Source organism: Pinus tabuliformis, chromosome 3_1, assembly GCF_031772625.1.
Source record: "Pinus tabuliformis cultivar Carrire ecotype Pingquan chromosome 3_1, CPIR1, whole genome shotgun sequence".
NCBI lineage: Eukaryota > Viridiplantae > Streptophyta > Pinopsida > Pinales > Pinaceae > Pinus > Pinus tabuliformis.
This window is the reverse complement of record NC_142301.1, coordinates 369,256,713-369,276,230: the sequence shown is the minus strand read 5'-3', so window position 1 is coordinate 369,276,230 and position 19,518 is coordinate 369,256,713. Positions and strand designations below refer to the sequence as shown.

Here is a 19,518-nt window from a genome sequence, read left to right as displayed (position 1 = left end):
ACAACTTTAAAGAGAATATGTGGAAAATAATGGAAATAGGTCCAAACTGGAAGAGATTCTGTCATAAGAAGTACAGAAACTACCCTATAATTGTGAATGAACGTTTTGTGTGTTGGCAGGTGAGCACTAATGTGGATCCAACAATGGTAAAATACATATACTTGAAAAGCATGTTCCGTGCATCTCTGTAAAACCTGCTTGAGATGAGTTTCCACTATCCATCACTTCACCGCATGCCTGACCCACATCCTGGAAAAAGGTTTCCAAAGTATTTAAAGATGATTCCATTCTATAAAATGGGTCCGTGTTTAAAACCTTCAACGGAACTGCACTACATTCATCACCTGAAGCAGGTTGATACTTCACAATCTGACTGTCTGTCAACTCAGTTTCCCGGTCCCCAGCCTCTGAACAGTTCTCTTGTTTGGGTAATCTTCTCTTCTTATTAGCTGCTTCAAGAAGCTTACTGTTTTCACTCTGTTGCACAAGCTGTGCCACAAATCCAGGCTTCTGTACAGCTTTGGCCAGAAATGCCATCATTTGCTGTTGGCGGTGTTCCATGGTTTGCAAACGCTCCTCCAAGGTCTGCATATGCATCTCGGTACCTTGATGTTGCTGCCTAATTCTAACGAGCTCCATCATGAGCAGACTCTTATCCCTCTTGAGCCTCTGAATTTCCTCGTCCAGTTCATACTTTATAGCATCATTACATACGCCTTGTTGGGGATTCTGAGAATGACTGTGCATAGGCTTGCGTCTGCGAATATCTTCAACAAATTCCTTTGTCCCCGAAGAAAATCTTCATTTGCGAATTCCCATTGATCTGGATCAACTTTCCTGAAGCCATATGTATTGAGCTGCCTGACAAAGCTGGAGAAATTGTTGTGCTTAAAGTACTTAGGTAACAAGTCTCGTGCGAATTCTGGGGAATTCCACACAATGAAACTGTTATTCCCGAGCTCCATGAAACTATCGAGTCCGTGGAGCTGTCGTCCACCATGTCATACGTCTTGGTGAGCAGTAAAAGTAGGATTCATTTTTAGCTTTCAAATTGTATATCATGATTCTTAACTAAGTCCTGCAAATTTTGTACTTCCTTGAGGGGACTGTAAATATTGAAGTAAGGTCCTAGTGTTTCTGTTTGTGGTGAGTTTTACCGGCAAAACTGGTGTCAGCACCCTTATCTTCTTACTTTCAGCAGCTTCCACACTGTAAAGCTAACAATTTACTTGTAGTTAAACTTGTCATTATCAGAGATATTATAAGGGTTTTTGATGTTTTTAATGTGTGGCTACATGTTGGTTGATAAAATGAAAATGGATGGGGAAATCATGAATTATTAGGAAATGGGTTTTGATTTCTTTTTCTCTATTTCCAGGGGTGTATTTTGCAAAATTTGGAAATCAAGCTTTATAAGAAGGCTCTCAAGAACTTTAGGAGGTTACTCTAGAAAGGTGCTTGCCACATTTGGTCTACATTCCTTTAGGTTCTTAGATTTGGTAATTCACATTTCGTCATCTTGACAACGTAAGGTGCTAATGTTCTCTGGCTATATTAGAGATGATGGGGGGATTGATGGGCTATAGAAGCACCACTCTAGAGGCGCATTGAATCTGTTGCCATTGAGAGAACGGTGATAATTGTGGCACAAGTGCAGCCTTCCAGTGTAACCAACATAGGTTCTTTCCTTTTGGTTGCCACAGCAAAGGAGCTCCAAAGAATTTCTGGTGGGGACTATGATGTTCACTACTATAACATTCACTCTCACTCACACACACTACCTGGAAAGAGATGGGGAATATTCAAGCAATTGATTTAGTTCAAAGAACATTAACCATTTACATGTAACGTGCCTCTTACAAAACTAGTAATTATTTATTGGCATGGCAGATCATTCAACATGGTAAAATAAATTATCTGATGAAAATTACAGCACTTAGTTTGGCAAAACAAGTCCTATTTTTGCAAGAGCAGCACTTTTATCAGCCAGTCTTGGCTACAGATTGATTGGTTCTCACATCTACCACTAAATTTCACCCATGGCAATTTTCATCTACTGCTGCATTCCTTGTCTACTGAGATATTCAGTCTGACATGAATGCAACTCTACTAGCTTTCTTGTTAGCGACAGGCCCTCAAGTGACCAGCATACTTTATCTCAGCATTCATTATTTATTGTTGGGAAATTAGTTGTTCTTGATTCAAGGTATCATGTGATTTTATTTACTTCTGATTTGGCTCTTAGATGAATTCTTTACAAGAAACCTCGATCTCAAGTATTTTTGGTAGGAAATTGTATATTCAGTTATGACAGTACATGAGGGACAATGGAGTGACTATATACAGTGCATTACTTTTCAGAAGATATGCACGAGCAAATTATTTTCTGACTTCACATGGATGAGTTGAAAACATCCGCAGGCAAACAAGATGCAGGTCATAAAATTTGATGTGGCTCGAGATTTCCCATCCGAAGTTGCCAACTTTGCATAGAGGACATTCATACTCTGATAGATCATTGTATATGCAGATGGTCTTCTTCTGAGATCTACAGTTGGAAGTATTTCCACAAAAAAGAAAAGCACCTTCTGTTTCTCACTCGCTCTTTCCTACAAATTCCGGTTAATTACTAATTCTCAAATGTCCATATGTTATACACATTCTCTCTGCAGCCAAAGCTGTAAATTCCTACGGCTCCTCTTGGACTTTCTGGGTTCCAAATGTGGAATATATACACCATGAACAAAAGGAAATACTGCAGATTTGGTTGTTCAAGGAATCTTCGTTTAACAATAGAAGCTCCTGATGACACAGCCCTGCATTTATGCCAGGTAAACTTACTGATCTGACTGAATTCTCTGACCACCCATTCTATCTGAAGTTCTGTTACGTAGGTTACATTCCTAATATATTCAATTTCTGATTAGACATATCTTATATATATTGGGTAAGGAATGCAGCTTTATTCTAGTTTGCTCTCTTCTTCTGGCATGCTGTTTCAAAATTTAAACTTCTATTGAGATGCACATTGGTCTAGATATCTCTTTTATCTTTGAGGATTCAATTATGGATGAATTCTGATTTTTTTAAATGATTGGTGCAAGCCTTGTATTACATTTTTTTTGTTTCCATTTGCATAGTTCATTGTAATTGATCATAAAGAATACACCTATGGTTGTAGTAGCAAGACTTGGCTCGGTGAATGACTTGGGGAACCTGGAGAGGAAAGTACAACTTGGACTGGACAAAACCTCAGAAAAAAATCTTGCCCCAATTTAGATGACCCTTTTTAGTTTTTTTTTTACTTGATAGTGGTGCTTACTGAGTTTTCGGCTCACGCTTGCTTAATTGGGCATTGAAAACTTGTGAGTACTTACTGTCGACTCCCTGTAGCCAAGTTTGACTTCCTTACTTAGAGTATTCTTCTTTATGCCCAATTCAATGCTCAATATATTATTGACTGCATGTTTAGATTCTTCCATTGCTAGGTCACGTGCCGCATCATCTCTAACTAGTTGAGACACTAACATCATTACTTACTAGGATATTATCTATAAGTAAGTAATGTGGTGATGTTTCAAAGAGTTTCTTGGTTGGATGAACTCCTAGGAACTATTCATAGAGCACTACATCTTGACGCACAATCACTTGCTTTGTAATGTATCTAATTATATATTTATTTACAATTGCTAATAAGAATATTTTAAAATTTTAGCACTTTTGACATCAAAGTCCTTCATCTTTTACTAGCTTGTGAGCTTAAGTTCACCATTTGAATTTCTTATTCTTACTTGTCCACCTCTTTCGACATTTTCCGCCTATGGCCTAAATACAATGCTACAATTATCATTTTAGGGAATATACTGACAAGGGTCCAAAATGACACTTATTGAGATATTGGGGAAAAATATTGCAGAATTATCAGAAGGGATAACTTAGAATTTAAAACTTTTTGAAAAATATCAAGCGTATGGATAATTTATGCGATCTTTTCTTCTATGACAATATTATTGCAACATCTATGACAGTGAACTCTAACATATGCAATGATGATCATACAAATCACTTTGTGTATTGTCCCCGATATTGTCACTTATATGGTCTTGTAGACGTAGTTTGAAATGAACAACTAATTAGAGGCTACAGGAGTACTGTGTGTGAATGACTTCACTTGGTTGAATGCATCATATATTAATTTGTACCATGAGATGAATATTGATTGTGATTGTCCTGCTTCTTGTTTTGTTGTTTCTTAATACATAAATAATTATGGGTTGAAATGATCACTGATATAGTCCTTTAGTTATAACGGAATTCGTGGTATAGATACCTTGGGAAAATTATAACCTGCCCACCAGAAGGTTGGCAAGAGTTTCAGGAAGGGTTCCTAAGATTATGTGTTGTCGTTTCTCCTTTACGTTCTAAGGACTTCGGGACGAAGTCCATTGTTAAGAGGGGGCGTATGTAGTGCCCACTCTAGTTTCCTGACTCTATTATGACATTATCTTACATACTTTAGTCTATGAGGAACTCAGGCTGAGGATCCAGAAACGTGACTCTAGTATCAGTGAATGTGATGGTTATGTATGTTCTCTATTAATATTATGATTACGATATAATTAATGTTTATGTGTACTCTCTATTGATATCATGATGGTGATAGTAGAAAAGGATAGACATGTTTCTATTGATGTTATAATGATGATAACTTTGATCTATATGTATGGTTCCATTAAGGTTATGATGATGCTAGCCATGATGGAGGTATCCCCTATGTTAGCTACTTACATTAGTTCTGGTTCACAATGAACAATGATGTGAATGACTAGGTGATGGTAAAAATGCTATTATGACAATGACTAACACTGAAAAACCTAGTTACTGATTATTATTGAGTATGGCAGGAAACCACCAGAGGCACTCGCACATGACGAGTTGACGACACCTAGTTTGATGAAAATTTATATTATTTTATCTTGGAAGTTCTAATTGATTTTGAAACCTGCTATATATGTTTATCTATATTCTGATGATATGATAATGGTTGCAGGCACAGATGAGTTGCTTGGCCGAATGACTCACATATGGGTAATGGGGTTGTACAAGTGGATGGAACTACATGGGAGGGGTGGGACAGTGTCCCTGATCTCACCCACTAGCACTCCCGCCGTGACTTGGGCTGGAAGGGTTGAAACACCTTCGCCTTGAAGATCATGATGCCATGAGGGCAAGTCCCCAAGTTGGGGCGCTCATGAGGATTTTACCGGGGGGCGCGCATCAAGGCGGATTCCGTGATCCCCGACACCCTTAGTCTCACTATAGCAGGCAACATAAGAGATGATAGCGGTCTACGATGTTGCACCTATACTTTCCCCTCGTAGTCACTGGATGCTTGAAGGGCAAGTGGGGTGGCACCCTTGGAACTTCAGGGGAATTTCTTGAAGGGCACGACCAACTTGGCACCCTTGGCATCACAAATAAACTAGTAGGTGTGGCACCCTTGGAACTTCTAGGGAAGTTCTTGAAGGGCACAACCAAACTGACACCCTTGGCATCACAAATAAACTAGTAGGTGTGGCACCCTTGGAACTTCTAGGGAAGTTCTTGAAGGGCACAACCAAACTGGCACCCTTGGCATCACAAATAAACTATTAGGTGTGGCACCCTTGGAACTTCTAGGGAAGTTCTTGAAGGGCACAACCAAACTTGGCATCCTTGGAATCATTAAAAATAAATAATAATAAATAAATATAAGCAAGGAATGAAAAGTAGGTAAATTTACATCAAGGGTAAATGATGATTAGAAACCAATGTAATTAAATCAAAAATAAAACTTGGAATAAGGAGGATCATAGGAAGAATTAAAATAGAGTACCTTAAAAACTCTATCCTTCCCATGTTGGAAAATACTAGGAAGATTATGTGGTTTAATTAGGAAAAAGGGAAAAGACAAACATAATGGTAAGGATAAAGATTAATCCTAAACTAATTTAAACCTAATTAAGAAAAGAGGAAGGTGAATTAAAATGAGAATAATAAATTAAATTTAGAGAAATGTAGAGAAGCTCCATGTGTCAACAACCAACATAAGAATATCCATCTAGGAGATAACCTGAGTTAAATTAGGGAGTAGATTGGGGATAAAATCTTGACTCATTAATTGACTTCAAGTAATGAACACAAATTAAGGAATAAAAGGGGGGGAAATAAAGAGACAACTAGGAGAAGAAATAGGAATCTTGTTGAGGTGAGGAAAATATTAGTTTTCAATAAAAATTTAAGTAAATAATTTTGGGAGACCCTTGATGTGAGAATGACACATGGGTGGGTGAATAATCAAGCTATTGAATTATAAAAAAATAATTAATTATGCATGACATGACAAGTGTCACCTTAAGGACTCCTATAAAAGAAGGGGCAAGCCATGGGAGAAGGGACTTTTTGGGGAACCCTATTGTTGGATGGAGGAGATGATGTCAGAGCAGTGATTACGAAGCTATAGTGAGTTTGGTGAGGTAGAGGATTTTAGAGAGGGGACTCTGGAGCCAAGGTGTGCTCTCCTCTACCAACTAGTGCTTTCCTCCATTGTACAACCCCATTGCAGCTCGGGGGTCCGCGGGGAAGAAGAGTACCCAAGGAGTAGGCTGGGAGGTTAACCGGTGGGTCTTCGCATTCGGATCTAGTGCGTCATCATTCACTCACGGAGGTGACCAGCTACAAGGGAATACCAGCAACAACAGAGCAAGTGGAGTCTCGCCTTCTGGTGAACGGTACGTATATATTTCATTACTATTGATCTTAGTTAAAAGTATGAAAATGTTATGATATGTTTTCGAAATGAGTGGCAGGAATGTGTGTGTTAAATAAATTTGAATTTCAATGCGTTTCTTTTCTGGTTGTATTTGCTGTAAAAAAAAAAAAAAAAAAAAAAAAAATGTATACAGTTGGGTATGGTCCTCACATATAGCTCAAAGCTTATCTCAACACCAAGTCAAAGTTCTAAATCATTATCAAACATCATATGAAAACTCCAAACACTGCTTATCAAATCTAGTGAAACCCTTGCAAATGTTATCAAATACTGTCATACACAAACCTCAATGGTTAAATCATAATGACATATGGATATGCATATCCCGATCACCTGCAAACACAAGTTTAGTCAACATATTCACAATATAGTAAATCAAACATTCAAACTTCCCTACTCAGAGAACTTTCTGTTGTCTAGTCCATGTCTGTAGGATATCCATCCTTCAGGTGGACTTCTGATTTCATGCACAAAGCTTTAATTTAGTGTCCTATAGGCATAACCGCACCCATAGGCCTTCCTTCATGCGGTTGAGAGGCTACAGTCTCACCCTTAGGCTTGCTTCAGTGCGGCTGATGCTTAGAGTAGGGAAAAATCTCTCTTCTTAGACTAGAACTTTGTTGCTAACTAATAATATCAAAGATTTGTCTATTCATGTCCATAAATCTTACTTCAAGAATAAATAATCTTCTATACATATAATGTAAATGATAATAGGAGTAGGGATCTTATTGAGAGATTCTTCCTCTGAATGGCAAGTCACTTCAATCATCTTCATTCAAGTCATCAATCTGTCTAAAATATTGTCATGCATCAACATATCTTGTTAGATCATAGATTCAGACTATATCACATATTTATCATGGACATATCTTCACCATGACATCAATATTTCATCAAGGGTTAGTGTGAAATAGCTAATAAGAGTATACTTCAAAAATCATGATCACAACATTACTTCTTTGTCACATAACTCACTCCATCCAGTCAGGTCATTCAATTTTACCATATGCCATAATTACTAAGCACATCAAAACATAACCGCGGTCAACAAAGGATCCTAAATATCAATCTCATTGTTACACTTCTATCATCATGGCTATCATGCTTTTCACAAACATTATCAATAATATCAAGTTACCATCTATTAGAATCAAGGTGTTAGCCTTCTTTATGGGATCAAGATATCCAAAATGATAGGTGTTAGCCAAACACCAAGTATACCAATATATCAAAGATCAATATTAAGTAGCTTTATAGAATCAAGAAATTCATCATGTCTAAGAAATGTGTTCAATACCAAGTGCACCATTTCATCATAAGAACCATGAATCCAAATCACTTTCATATGCATGAGCCATTTGTGAAGGAGACATTCTCATCATACCTTAGGGCTTACCTTGCCATCCAATATTACAACTGAAACATAACATTGAAACAATATACCATGCATACCTTGTAGTATTCAAATACTTGTGCACCTTCTTATTTTACATAGGCAACTTGTAGCACTTTGTCACCTTTTTCATTAGGTGCCTCTTTACCTTTTTCGATGCTTGTTCTTCTGTTCCCGCACTAGCCATGATCCTCAAGAAGGATCCACTTATCACAACTCCCGCACTAGCCATGATCCTCAAGAAGGATCCACTTATCACAACTCAACAGGAGGTTAGAAGCATCCAATTACTCAAATATACATGTAGGAAGTCTAAGTAACAATCAAAACAATAATCAGACCAATAAGTCTAAACAAAAGACATAAAGGAGCATCATAAATCGAAAAGTACTTATCTTCAATGAGAGGTGATCATCTCTCTCTTGAACCAACCTTCAAGAGCCATCATTGTCCATTGTCCATATGACAATGTTGCCTTCACTATTTCAACCAACTTTATCAACAATCAGGCCTACTAGAGACTATCCCATCTAGGGCTTCATTAAATCTGACACAAGTGCTTGAACATTTTCCCATCGATTATGCTAGGGTTTCTATATTTCATATCTCAAATCTTTGCCATAAACCATGGTTTCTCTCAAACCCTAACCTCATAATATCCATCAAACACTAGTACACAAGTTGCCTAAGGTTACCTTCAAACCCTAGTATTCTTTTAGGTCTCCACCATCCTTTCTTGCATCCTTCAATGGTGTCATCATAGGGGTGATCTTCAATGACTTTTTTTTCAGTCCAACTCTGATACCATGTTAATTTTTCTTAGAGCTATATTGTTCTTTGCTTTGATAATTGCATTTCTTTATTTACACATTAAATTCACCCCATAACATCATAACATTATTCAGATTTACATCATTATTCAACAACATATGCAACTATGTAGAAAGAACAATATCATCATCATCAATGCAGTGGAACATAAAGAAACAATAAAAACATTCACACATAGAGACACCAGGATTGGTCGGAGACCAGGGCAAAACCCACTATGGGGAAAACCCTTTCAAATTCTTCTTCTTATTAGATTGTCATTGAATGATTCAACAAAAGAGAGTACAATGATCCATATATTCATCCATACAATTATCCAACAAAAATCAACTAAACAATTATGAAATGAACCCAACCATGCCAATACTCAAAACCTTGATTCAAACCCTATAATGAACTGTCACTGTCTGCGGTCAACGAGCGAAAACTTAAAAAAAAAAAAAAAAAAAAAAAAAACCCTAACTTTCGGTTGCGTTGTCGCTTTTTCTAGCACTTGTAGCACAAGTGCTTCAAGAGATATAGAAATTTTGTTAGAGACAACCTCTGGGTTGATTGTAGACCAATGCCTAAGACATCTTAAAGAAAGGAGTGCTTTGGAAGATTATCAATGGGGCTTTCTGCTGCACTCCAATTGTCACGTAGTTTGAAAAGATAATAAAGGGGGCTTGGTTCAATAGGCCTTCATCAAGGTAAACTCAAGCCAATACATGGATCCAAATGCTCAGGGGGTAAAATAGGCAATCTCAAAGAGAAATGTCTGGTTCTAGTGGCTGACACACAACAATAGGCAACTTAATATTGGATTTGTAGTAAAATGAAGAGGAGGAGAGAAAGGAAGGAATCTGATGCATAGGGTTGGGAATAATACAAAATACTAAGCAACAATATTCCGACAGAAGTATGGAAGACTGAAGAGGTGGAATGGAAAAAAAATGGAGCGCTAATTAAGGTCCCAAGATCTATACATCATGAATACATTTGTTACTAATTAGCATATGTAAATATGTGCTCATACAGGTACTGTAGGCTATCGAATAACACAAGTAAATATGTAATTACCACAGGTACTATTACTACTTAGCAGCAAAATATACAACCATGAATAAGAGTGAAACCGACAGCTTCATTACACTATTTCAGAGGGAGAAAAACATACATGAAGTGATAAACAAAGGGGAAACATACTGCACATTGCTTTGATTGGAATCACCAAAGAGTTTCATTCATCCTTCAAAATGAGTCCAATTCACTAGTCCATTTACATTTAGCAATACATAGCTCAAGTCCCTCCTGAATAGGTAGATAGAACCAAAAGTGGAATCACAGAATTTGGACCCCTCGGGTGCAGAATTTCAGAACCTTTATTAAGTGTTTCTTCCCCCTATTTATAAGGAGAGGGGGAGCTTTGAATCAATTAAAAAATATCTCAGCCCAGGGCCAACTATCTGATAGACTAGTTGTCTTGGCGTGCGATAGATCTGCTACCTAAAATGATTACCAAGGATTTGATTCCTTTCTTGAAAATACACAAAAATTACAAAATAAATAGAAATAAGAAAAACTGAAAGATGACTAAGGAAAATATCCTTTGTCGTTCTTGTGAAGGCCCTTGATTAGGCCACGTCTCTGCCACAATGTGTCCCTCTAGCTGCTCGACCGATTCTCGTTGCTTTCGCCTTAACTGCCTGACTTCACTCTTTGGAGTTGGTAGCGATCAACTGTGGTGGCTTGTCACAAAGCAAAAGCGGAGATTGTCCTGACAGTCCTTCATTGTATGACTGAGTGGAGCTCCATGCTGAGCCATTAAGTCTTCCTGAGTCCCCATATCTCCATTAAATACCTCGACTGTCGACCCATTACATCTTTAAAGCCCTGTACCACGCTATCAGAATGTAACATGCCTCATAAAACAACCACAGTGTAATATGAGGATTATACCTGTCACAATCTTTACACGCAATAAGCTTTGTGAAACAATGAACTCCGATCCCTTTAGGCCCCTTTTGCTTTGAGCCCTTTTAGTACTTCTTCATCATATGACCAGGTGCTTAGCCTTAAGGTGCTAGGGCCTTTAGACTCCTGTCTGGGGACTATTTTCCTTTGTAAATGGTTAGGTGCCCTTGGTCCTTTAAGTTGTTCTAGACCATGCGCTAGCACGAAATCGGAGCCCCCTTATCGGAAGATCGCAATCAGAGGTTTCACTATGGAGTGATGCGTTGTTTCGCCAATTGCTGATTGCCGATCACCCTCTGCGCTAAGCCCTTGGATCTTTGGCTCTTTATGTGACCGTAGACTAGCCCATGTGTTAGAGCCCCTTTATCAGCGGATCACAATAAGAGGTTTCACTAGGAGCGACAATGCTCATCCTTCGATCCTTGATCGCTGATGTGACATCATCCTCTGCCACATGTCACCTTGTGAGTGGTGACATGTGTCGCCCTGTTTTGGCCCCTTATGACCCCTCAAGATGCCGAATTTGCCTACCACGTGTCCACCGCACCACTATGTCATGCTGACATCAATTGCCCCATGTCCCTTATTAGAACCAACCATATGCTGCCAAGTGTCATGTATCAGAACTAATCATGTGTAGACACGTTTCATTTATTGGATCCAATGATGTTCAACCTCGTGGTCCCCTTGAGGAAAGAGAAACGGTCAACCCTCTTCTTGTTTGCGACTGATTTCCTTTACTAAATGTGTCAAGGCATTCCCGACGCTTTAACGCTAGAGGCTCCAAGCCCAACGAATTTAATCGCAATCGGAACTCTATGCGATATCACAACTTTGAAAGGGTGTCACTTGTTTGATCACCGATTGTGATGCGCTGATCTCTTGATGCTCTGATGCTTTGGACCTTCGATCGCCAATATGGGGGATCGCCGATATGTCGGGACCTGGGATTTTACCCTTAGGCATTTTCTCTTTGTCTTTTGGTTTTTCAAGGGTAACTTCAATCTCCTCTAACTTTAGATCCCAAAGTCCATTTGAGGAAATCCATATACCGTTGGAAAGCTAATTCCGAGCACTACCCATTGGAGGGGGTCCGATTTAGCTTTGAGTGCTTTTGTGGCTTAGAAGATGGCTGCAAACCTCTCTGCTCTTTTGCCCTTTTTTAACAACTGAAAACACATTTTGCAGAGGGTGACAACAGGTCGCATGGAGGACATGTTGTGTAAGCGATTGAAATGCTTTAGTCACTCCATTGAACCTGTAAGCCAGTGATTGCAGTCAACATCAACGTTTGGAAAGCCTGCGACTGTGACACTGGAACCCTAGATGCCAGTCACATGGACGTGTTGTGTGTGCCACTGAAAAAATTCAGTCGCACGGATGAGCCATCCAGCAAGCGATTGTAGTCGAGATCTTCTTGTATCATGCCTACAACTGAGGCCCAAACCCCTAAAACAAAGATGTGAGCTTTGAACCCTGCAATTTCTCCTTCGAGCAAACTCATCCCTCTGCGGACCTGTCTTAGACCTGTGCGAACCAAAACCAAGAAAGAGAATAGAAGAATGTCTCATGATAATGTCCAAATGAGGTTGAGGTTACTTGTATTTATAGCCTTCCAAGGGTGTCCAATTTGCTTTAGGGCCAACTTGATCAAATATGCACATGTGTGCTCGTAATTCAAAAATACACTTTCCCTTGTCCAAATTTAATAATATTTAGGTATATTTTGGTCCTCTCAAAAAAAGGAATTCAATGCAATCATCATCTCCATCAAATGAGTCGTCTAACGTGGAATTTTTACCTAGTTGCCAATTTTAACATAAAGAGTACTTCATGGATTCCCAACCCCATTCATTGATTGCTCGTGTTCCACCTTTCGGATGAGGATGATGCACCTGGTTCACCATGCCCAATCGACTCCACACTTGCACCATACACTTGGCAGATGTTCCAAGGTCCAGATGAGGATGTGTCAGGGCTTATGTCGTCATCATAGCCCTTACAGATGGTTTACAGGCATTTTCGATACACGTCCTTGTACCCCTCATACCCACTTGGGGGCACCACAGGGATTTACTTGGAGAACAAGGGGCCAACCCCTTGTCTACCATGTTTGAGGTTCTCACATCATGGCACACTATGGACTTTATTAGGCCCCCTCAGAGGCCCAACAACTCACTTTATTGATCATTCTACCCTCTTGAGAGGCTTGTTATTATGTTACTGAGCTATCTTGGTGGACTTGTCACCAAGGGATGTTATTATTGCACATTATTTTATTATTTGGGGCTCAACTAGGCCAAATTAGGCAAATTGAACTTGTTAGTGGTTGTATAAATAGAAGTGAGGTGATTCATTTTGATCATCATCACTTGGATTGGATTAGTATCTCTTATGAAATTTTTGCACTTTTTGCTGGGATAATTTTTTGGAGCTTTTTTTGATGCACTATGATGTTTCAATTTCGCTATTGTCTTTGGAGCTTCTCTAATGCGAAGTTGACAAATTGACGCTCTTTCTCTCTCATGTAAGTCGAAATTTTGATGTTATTCTTGTTATCTTACTAGTTAATGCATGTATGTTGTTATATTTATTCTTGTATGGGTTAAATGTAATGTAAAATTCTTCTAGGACCTTTAATAAGTGATTAAATGCATGCACTGACCTTTGAGGGATTGGGCGAATGTTCCTAGAGGCACCTTTTAGGTTAAAGACATCAAAAATGTCTCCTTCGCAGATATGCTAAGTTTTATGAAGATTTATTGCAGAACATGGATAAGGAATTCATGCCCAGGTTTCATGGGTCAACACAAAAACAACTCTACATAATGATGTGTGCCTATGAGAAGGATCCTAGCCGTCTCTTTCACTTTGTTGGCCTAACTTGTTCTTTTAATATTCAAACTGACCTAATTAATGAAAAATATTATAATCAGTCGCAAAGCCCCACACAAAGTAATCAATTAGATGATCAAGGTGACCTTGAAGAAAATCCAAATGTGGAAGGCAATCATGAAAATGAAGAATATATGGAAGAATGGAACCCATCTAAATAAGATCATAAGACTATAGAGGGGCTTCAGGATGCAAATTTAAGGATTGAGAATGTGCATGACATGAATGAGAGTTCTATTGTCGCTCAGATTGTATATTCACTGCAGCAAGGACTCAGGGTGGGGTCTGTTACTCTGATCCCCGCCCACTCCGTTCTAGCTATCTCCCAACAACAGGCTATGGTGGGTAGTCACTATGGAAATGTGAAATGGAGGACAAGTTGGCAACCAACGAATCCGGGAGACAGGATTAAGTGGGAAAGCTACTTGGTTAATTTTAGCAAGAATTAAGGATTAAATTTGATATGAATGTGAGACCAGTTCCTTATGGAGTCAACTTCTTGCTTATTATTAATTAGATGCCAAGTAACCGTATGGACAAGCGCTGCTTGAATCTAAGTGTGATGCAAGAATCTTGGTTGCTTTTAATTTAACGTCTATTCTAGATGTATCCTTTCCCTTAACTATTTTGAAGCTAGTCTCTAGAGTAGGCTATGGGAAAGAGGCCAACAGGATGCAAGCAATGGCTTGATTAACGATACCTTTTGTTAGACTCTAACCACTCGATGCCTCTAGCACTATAGAGACTGTGGCTCTGACGACTGCAAGGTCACTGTGTTAACCACCAAAGAGGTGTTAGACTCCTCAAGCTAGATGAGAAAGGTGGCCCTACTTTCTATCAAGCAAGCTTATGCTTGGAGGTAAGTTATTAATGCAACTAGACTTAGAATGTTTGTGCAAGGGTTATGAGTGATTCTTCAGTTAAGATTGCTTAAGTACAGTACTATGATGAGGAGTACTTAACAACAAATTAATGATCTTAACACACCATGAAATGTGCTCAATATCACAAGTGCCAACAAAATACAAAATATATCTAAATGCTCAATAGCTAAAGATCCACAATAGATAAACGAAAGAGCACTTATCCACTTATACAATCAACAAATGAGACAATACAAAATGCTAATGATGATTATCCAAAGGAGACAATAAGATTGTAAATTCTTTTGCCAATACTTCTCCTCTTCAAGACAATTATTAAGCAGTGTTCCACGTGGTCGTGTCCCCCCCACTTGGGGGTTGATTTTCCTAGTTCCCTCACGCTTCGGGGACTTGGGGACGAGAGGGGGACATTTCCCCACGCTCCCAAAAAACAAGGTATGCGAGGAAACTTGAAAGGGGTCGTTTCCTCCAATTGGGGTCGTTTCCTAGGTGAAAGGGGTCTTAAGGGGTCTCGAGGGGTCGTTTCCCTAGAAAAAATCGCAACTTTTTTTTTTAATGAAACAAAAAAATCGTAATTTTTAATATTTGTTGACCAACGGGAAGGGTTTACATTAGGTTCATTTCACAGTTCATTTTCTGTTTGCTCCTTCGTTGAACTGAACATTGCCACCATTCCCATGCAACCTTCTATCTGCTCCTTCGTTGAATGGAATGCTGCCACTGATGTATCGGACATGACTTTTATATTATTCAATATTCAATGTTCATAGTTGGAAGTGGAACATCAATATGGTTTAACATTTAAAGTTTAAAACTTTAAACATTTATAATTTTATAATTTATTTTCATTGCACATTGTTAATAAGTTAGTAGACTAGTAGTTACACTGTACAATTACAAAATTGCATGTATGATGTATGATTGTAATTTATATGATGATGATATCAATGATCATGCTTTTCATTTTAAATTTGTTTCAGTTATATGATTCCTCAATTTATATTTTATATTTTATATTTATATGGTTTTAAGACCCCGACATTTCCTAAAAATTGGTGGGGAGCTTTTGCATAGGCCGCTCCTGCATATCCTTGCTCCCTCACCTCATCGTCCCCGAATCTTGGTGGAACATTGTTATTAAGAGATATGCAATTAGATTCACCAATCCTTAGATCTTAAAAATCACAACAATTACCAATTAGATTCTCAATTAGCCAAGATCATAAATTTCTCAAGAGACATTCAATGATATTCTTTAAACACAATTGGAACAAGACACTTTAATGCCAATTAGAGTGATAGAAACAGTTGGATCTCAAAATACAAGTGATGTAACACAAGATGCCCAATTTAAATTATGGAGCTTACAAGACAACAAATGTTAGTGATTTTCTCAATGCTAATAATATTCTTCACAATAACACATTAGATAATGAGAACAAATCCTTTTCACCAATGAAAACTATCAACAAAGCATGAACCAATGAAAGCACTTAGAGATACTTATGATCTTATGATACTAAGTGGCATTTGTGAGCAATTAGGACATCAGTAAAATGACAACAATAGATTACTTGTGAACTATTGTAAAGCCAAGAGTATTAAACAAGCCCAAAATACTTAATTCTTTAAGAGCACTTGAAATGAAAAATGTAAGCTATGAAGAGATAATTATGTCACTGTTATGATTTGTCTTCAGAGATCTTATGACAGTCAGAAATTCTCTTGAAACAAGTAACTCAAATGGAAACCCAGTTCTTGCAATGATTTATTAATGAGTTAGAGTATGTGTGAACTGAGTTTGTATCATTTAGGTGAGCTAAATATCATTTCTAGAATAAAATTATACCGTTGTAGGTAAACAGTGATAAAAGAGGGTTAAATGGTGCAAACCTGTAGGCATTTTGGCCCAGAAGATGACCCTCTTGTTTGCCAAAAGTCCTTCCAGTAGGATGGCTGCATGTAAGAGCAAGATTGTGGCTTAAATTCTCTGCAAAACCCAACAAAATTTATTCTGGAAATCAAATGCTTACCAACAGTGACTAAGATGAGGGGAATGAGGGCTAAATGAAGGGGCGACAAGCCTCTTAGTGGCTGCATCTAAGGCTAGGGGCTTAACTATGCCTGCGGTCCAAGGCCAAGGCGTCCTAGAGGCCCGCGACACTTAAGGAGGGCTGCTGCAGAAGGGTGGGAGAAGGTTGACAGGTCTACAACCTAAGGGAAAGCAGGCCGAGGGGAATAAAGGGGAGCAGAGGGAAGAAGGGTGGTCATGGAGGGATAAGGGAGGCTGATAGATGGGAATGGGGGACATCAGAGGAGAAGGAAGAGGACGGAGGGCAAGGGAGAGGGCCTAAGGCCTTGTGACTTAGGGAACAAGGCCACTAAGGCCTGCGACATACCAGGAGGAGAAAAGAGGGCAATGGGGGAGGCTGAGGCCTAAGGTAGGCCTGCGACTAGGGTAAAAGAGCCCCTGAGGCTTGATGGTAAGGCTAGGAGGGCTAGACCGCTGCCTCAAAGGGCTTATTTTTTTTTTCAAATCCTCACAAAATTATTATTTTTCCCTAGATCTTCAATATTGTCTAAAATCTTCAGTTGTTGGTCCTGCATTTTAGAGGCTAGATCTTACCTTGAAGGGCCTAGATCTAGCTCTAATCCAACAAAATTTTCTTTGATCTCACTTTAACAAATAAAATTACAAGTATCCAAAACCCCAATATATACAAAAATTAAAAAAATTCCCAAATCCCCAAAAGCTGAACTGTAAAACAAGGATTAGAAACTAAAATAATTTACAAAAAAGATTATTATACAAAACATATAATTACAAAATATACAAATGTACAATGCTTGAAAAGATTTTGAAGAATAGAATTTTTGTAAATCTTGACAATGGCTAGATGTATTTCGAAAAATAAATGTTAAAAGCAGCCTTAGTGAAGTTAGAAGATCACACAAAATATTCAGAATCCAAACATAGTCAGCTTGTGCCTACAGAGTGTGAACTTGGAGACCAAGGACCGGGGAACTTGCAAACTATATATATTTCTCAAGAAGAAACCATAGAACATAAAATGAATCAGATCACCTAAGATAAACTCACCAATAGAATGTTCCTATCATTTACAATGAAATAACGATTTAATAAATATTTAAAGAAAAATATAAGAATGCACATACCAAATACATTCCACAAATTAGTGAGACAAAGACACCTTGAACTACACCCCAACGTCTTTTATTATGATAATTAAAACGTTTCCAGCAAGACAGTGGCTTTACACTAGCATCTACAAATTTACATCAGACTAAAACTCAAGATCCATCGTGATAATAGAAGAAGAAAGCCTTCTATTTATAGAGAAATTCCTCCAAGGGTGTGCATCAAACCACCACAATTGCCATGCTTCCAATATATTAGCTTCATGCCAATGATTGGATAGGTGTAGATTTGCAACTACATTATACCATAACGCAATGGTAATAGGACATAAAAGAAATAAATGTTCAATAGATTCCGATGCCTGCTTGCATAGTATACACTAGGTTGGTCCGAAATTTGAATGCTTTTGAAGATTGTTCCCTGTGGGGGCTTTGTTGCGGAGTATACACCACATGAAAAGTTTAGTTCTGGGAGGTGCCTTCAGCTTCCAGAGAGCACATCACCACCAATAAGATACAGGGGGTTTGTGTGCAGAATAAATGAGTGGATATCCTTCCTTAGGAGAATAGGAACCATGATGTGAGTGAGCCCAGATGAGCTCATCCTCTCCCTCAGTGATCCAGACATGTGATTCTAAGAGTGCACTAATATAGGTTTTCCAATCATTGTGCCAAATGTTAGGTATACCCAATAGGTCAGTAGGTTTCTAGGCTTGATAGAAGATAGTGGAATAGTCCTGATCAACTATTTGGGCAAGTATAGTGATACCTGTGTTCGAGAGGAAGTGTAGTAGCTCAGGTGGGACCTGATATGCGTTCCCACATCCAGACCATGGATCCATGTCAATACTAACCAGGTTACCAATCCTCTAGGTTAATGCATCAACAGATGAATGATTAAGAGTTTAGAACCGCTCTCCAAACAGTAGATATATTTGTTCTGTTCCAAGTTGGTTGCCTGATCCAGTCAAGGGTATGGAGAGGATTAATATACTTCTGTATGGCCACCTCAGTCCATATATTCTTTGAAGTAAGAACTTGCCATCCCATTTTGGTTGCTAGTGCTTTAGGAAAGGCATCTAAAATTTTCATACCCCATCCACCCTATTTCTTTGGGAGAGCAACGAGTTCTCATCTTAGCCAAACATATGTATGGCCTTCTCGTTTCCCTTTCCATAAGGATATGCAACACAACTGTTGTATTCTATGCAATATGCCTCTTGGAATCCATGTCAAGGACATCTAGTACACCAGTGCAACTTCCAATATAGATTTGATAAGCGTGAGTCGACCAACCCTAGAGAGCCATCTGTGATGCCAGATATTCAGTCGCCTTTCTATTTTTGCCACAAGCCATACCCAATCAACTATCTTATACTGTATGGGCTTGAGTCTAAATCCCTGATATTTAAGACCATCATCAAAAGGGAGAATAGTATAAGGAAATCACTAATGAGCAGTGTGTGTTTCATTGAGGGAGAAACTAACAATAGTCAGAGTCAATTTAAGTTGATTGCATTCCATGCTTGTGGTAAAACAAAAATATCTGAGGATAGAAGAAAATGTAGTTGTGTCTCCAATCGACCCAT

The 19,518-nt window shown here is 38.5% G+C and overlaps 1 protein-coding gene and 1 pseudogene across 3 annotated transcripts in view; one reads left to right on the top strand and one right to left on the bottom strand.

The window, feature by feature from the left end:
• The window catches only part of LOC149187244 (uncharacterized), a 212,433-nt gene extending 209,522 nt beyond the window's left edge, over positions 1–2,911 (top strand). The window contains exon 3 of one of the 3 annotated variants that reach the window (XM_089411320.1): positions 2,365–2,911. In XM_089411320.1, coding sequence (XP_089267446.1) covers positions 2,365–2,409 — 45 coding nt within the window. In that variant the 3' untranslated portion in view covers positions 2,410–2,911. Of the gene's footprint in view, positions 1–2,361 lie in introns of all 3 variants that reach the window. The other 2 variants (XM_089411319.1, XM_089411318.1) reach the window with 2 other exon arrangements.
• LOC149187245 (heat stress transcription factor A-1 pseudogene) lies at positions 112–1,018 on the bottom strand (annotated as a pseudogene).
• Positions 2,912–19,518: the final 16,607 nt, after the last annotated feature.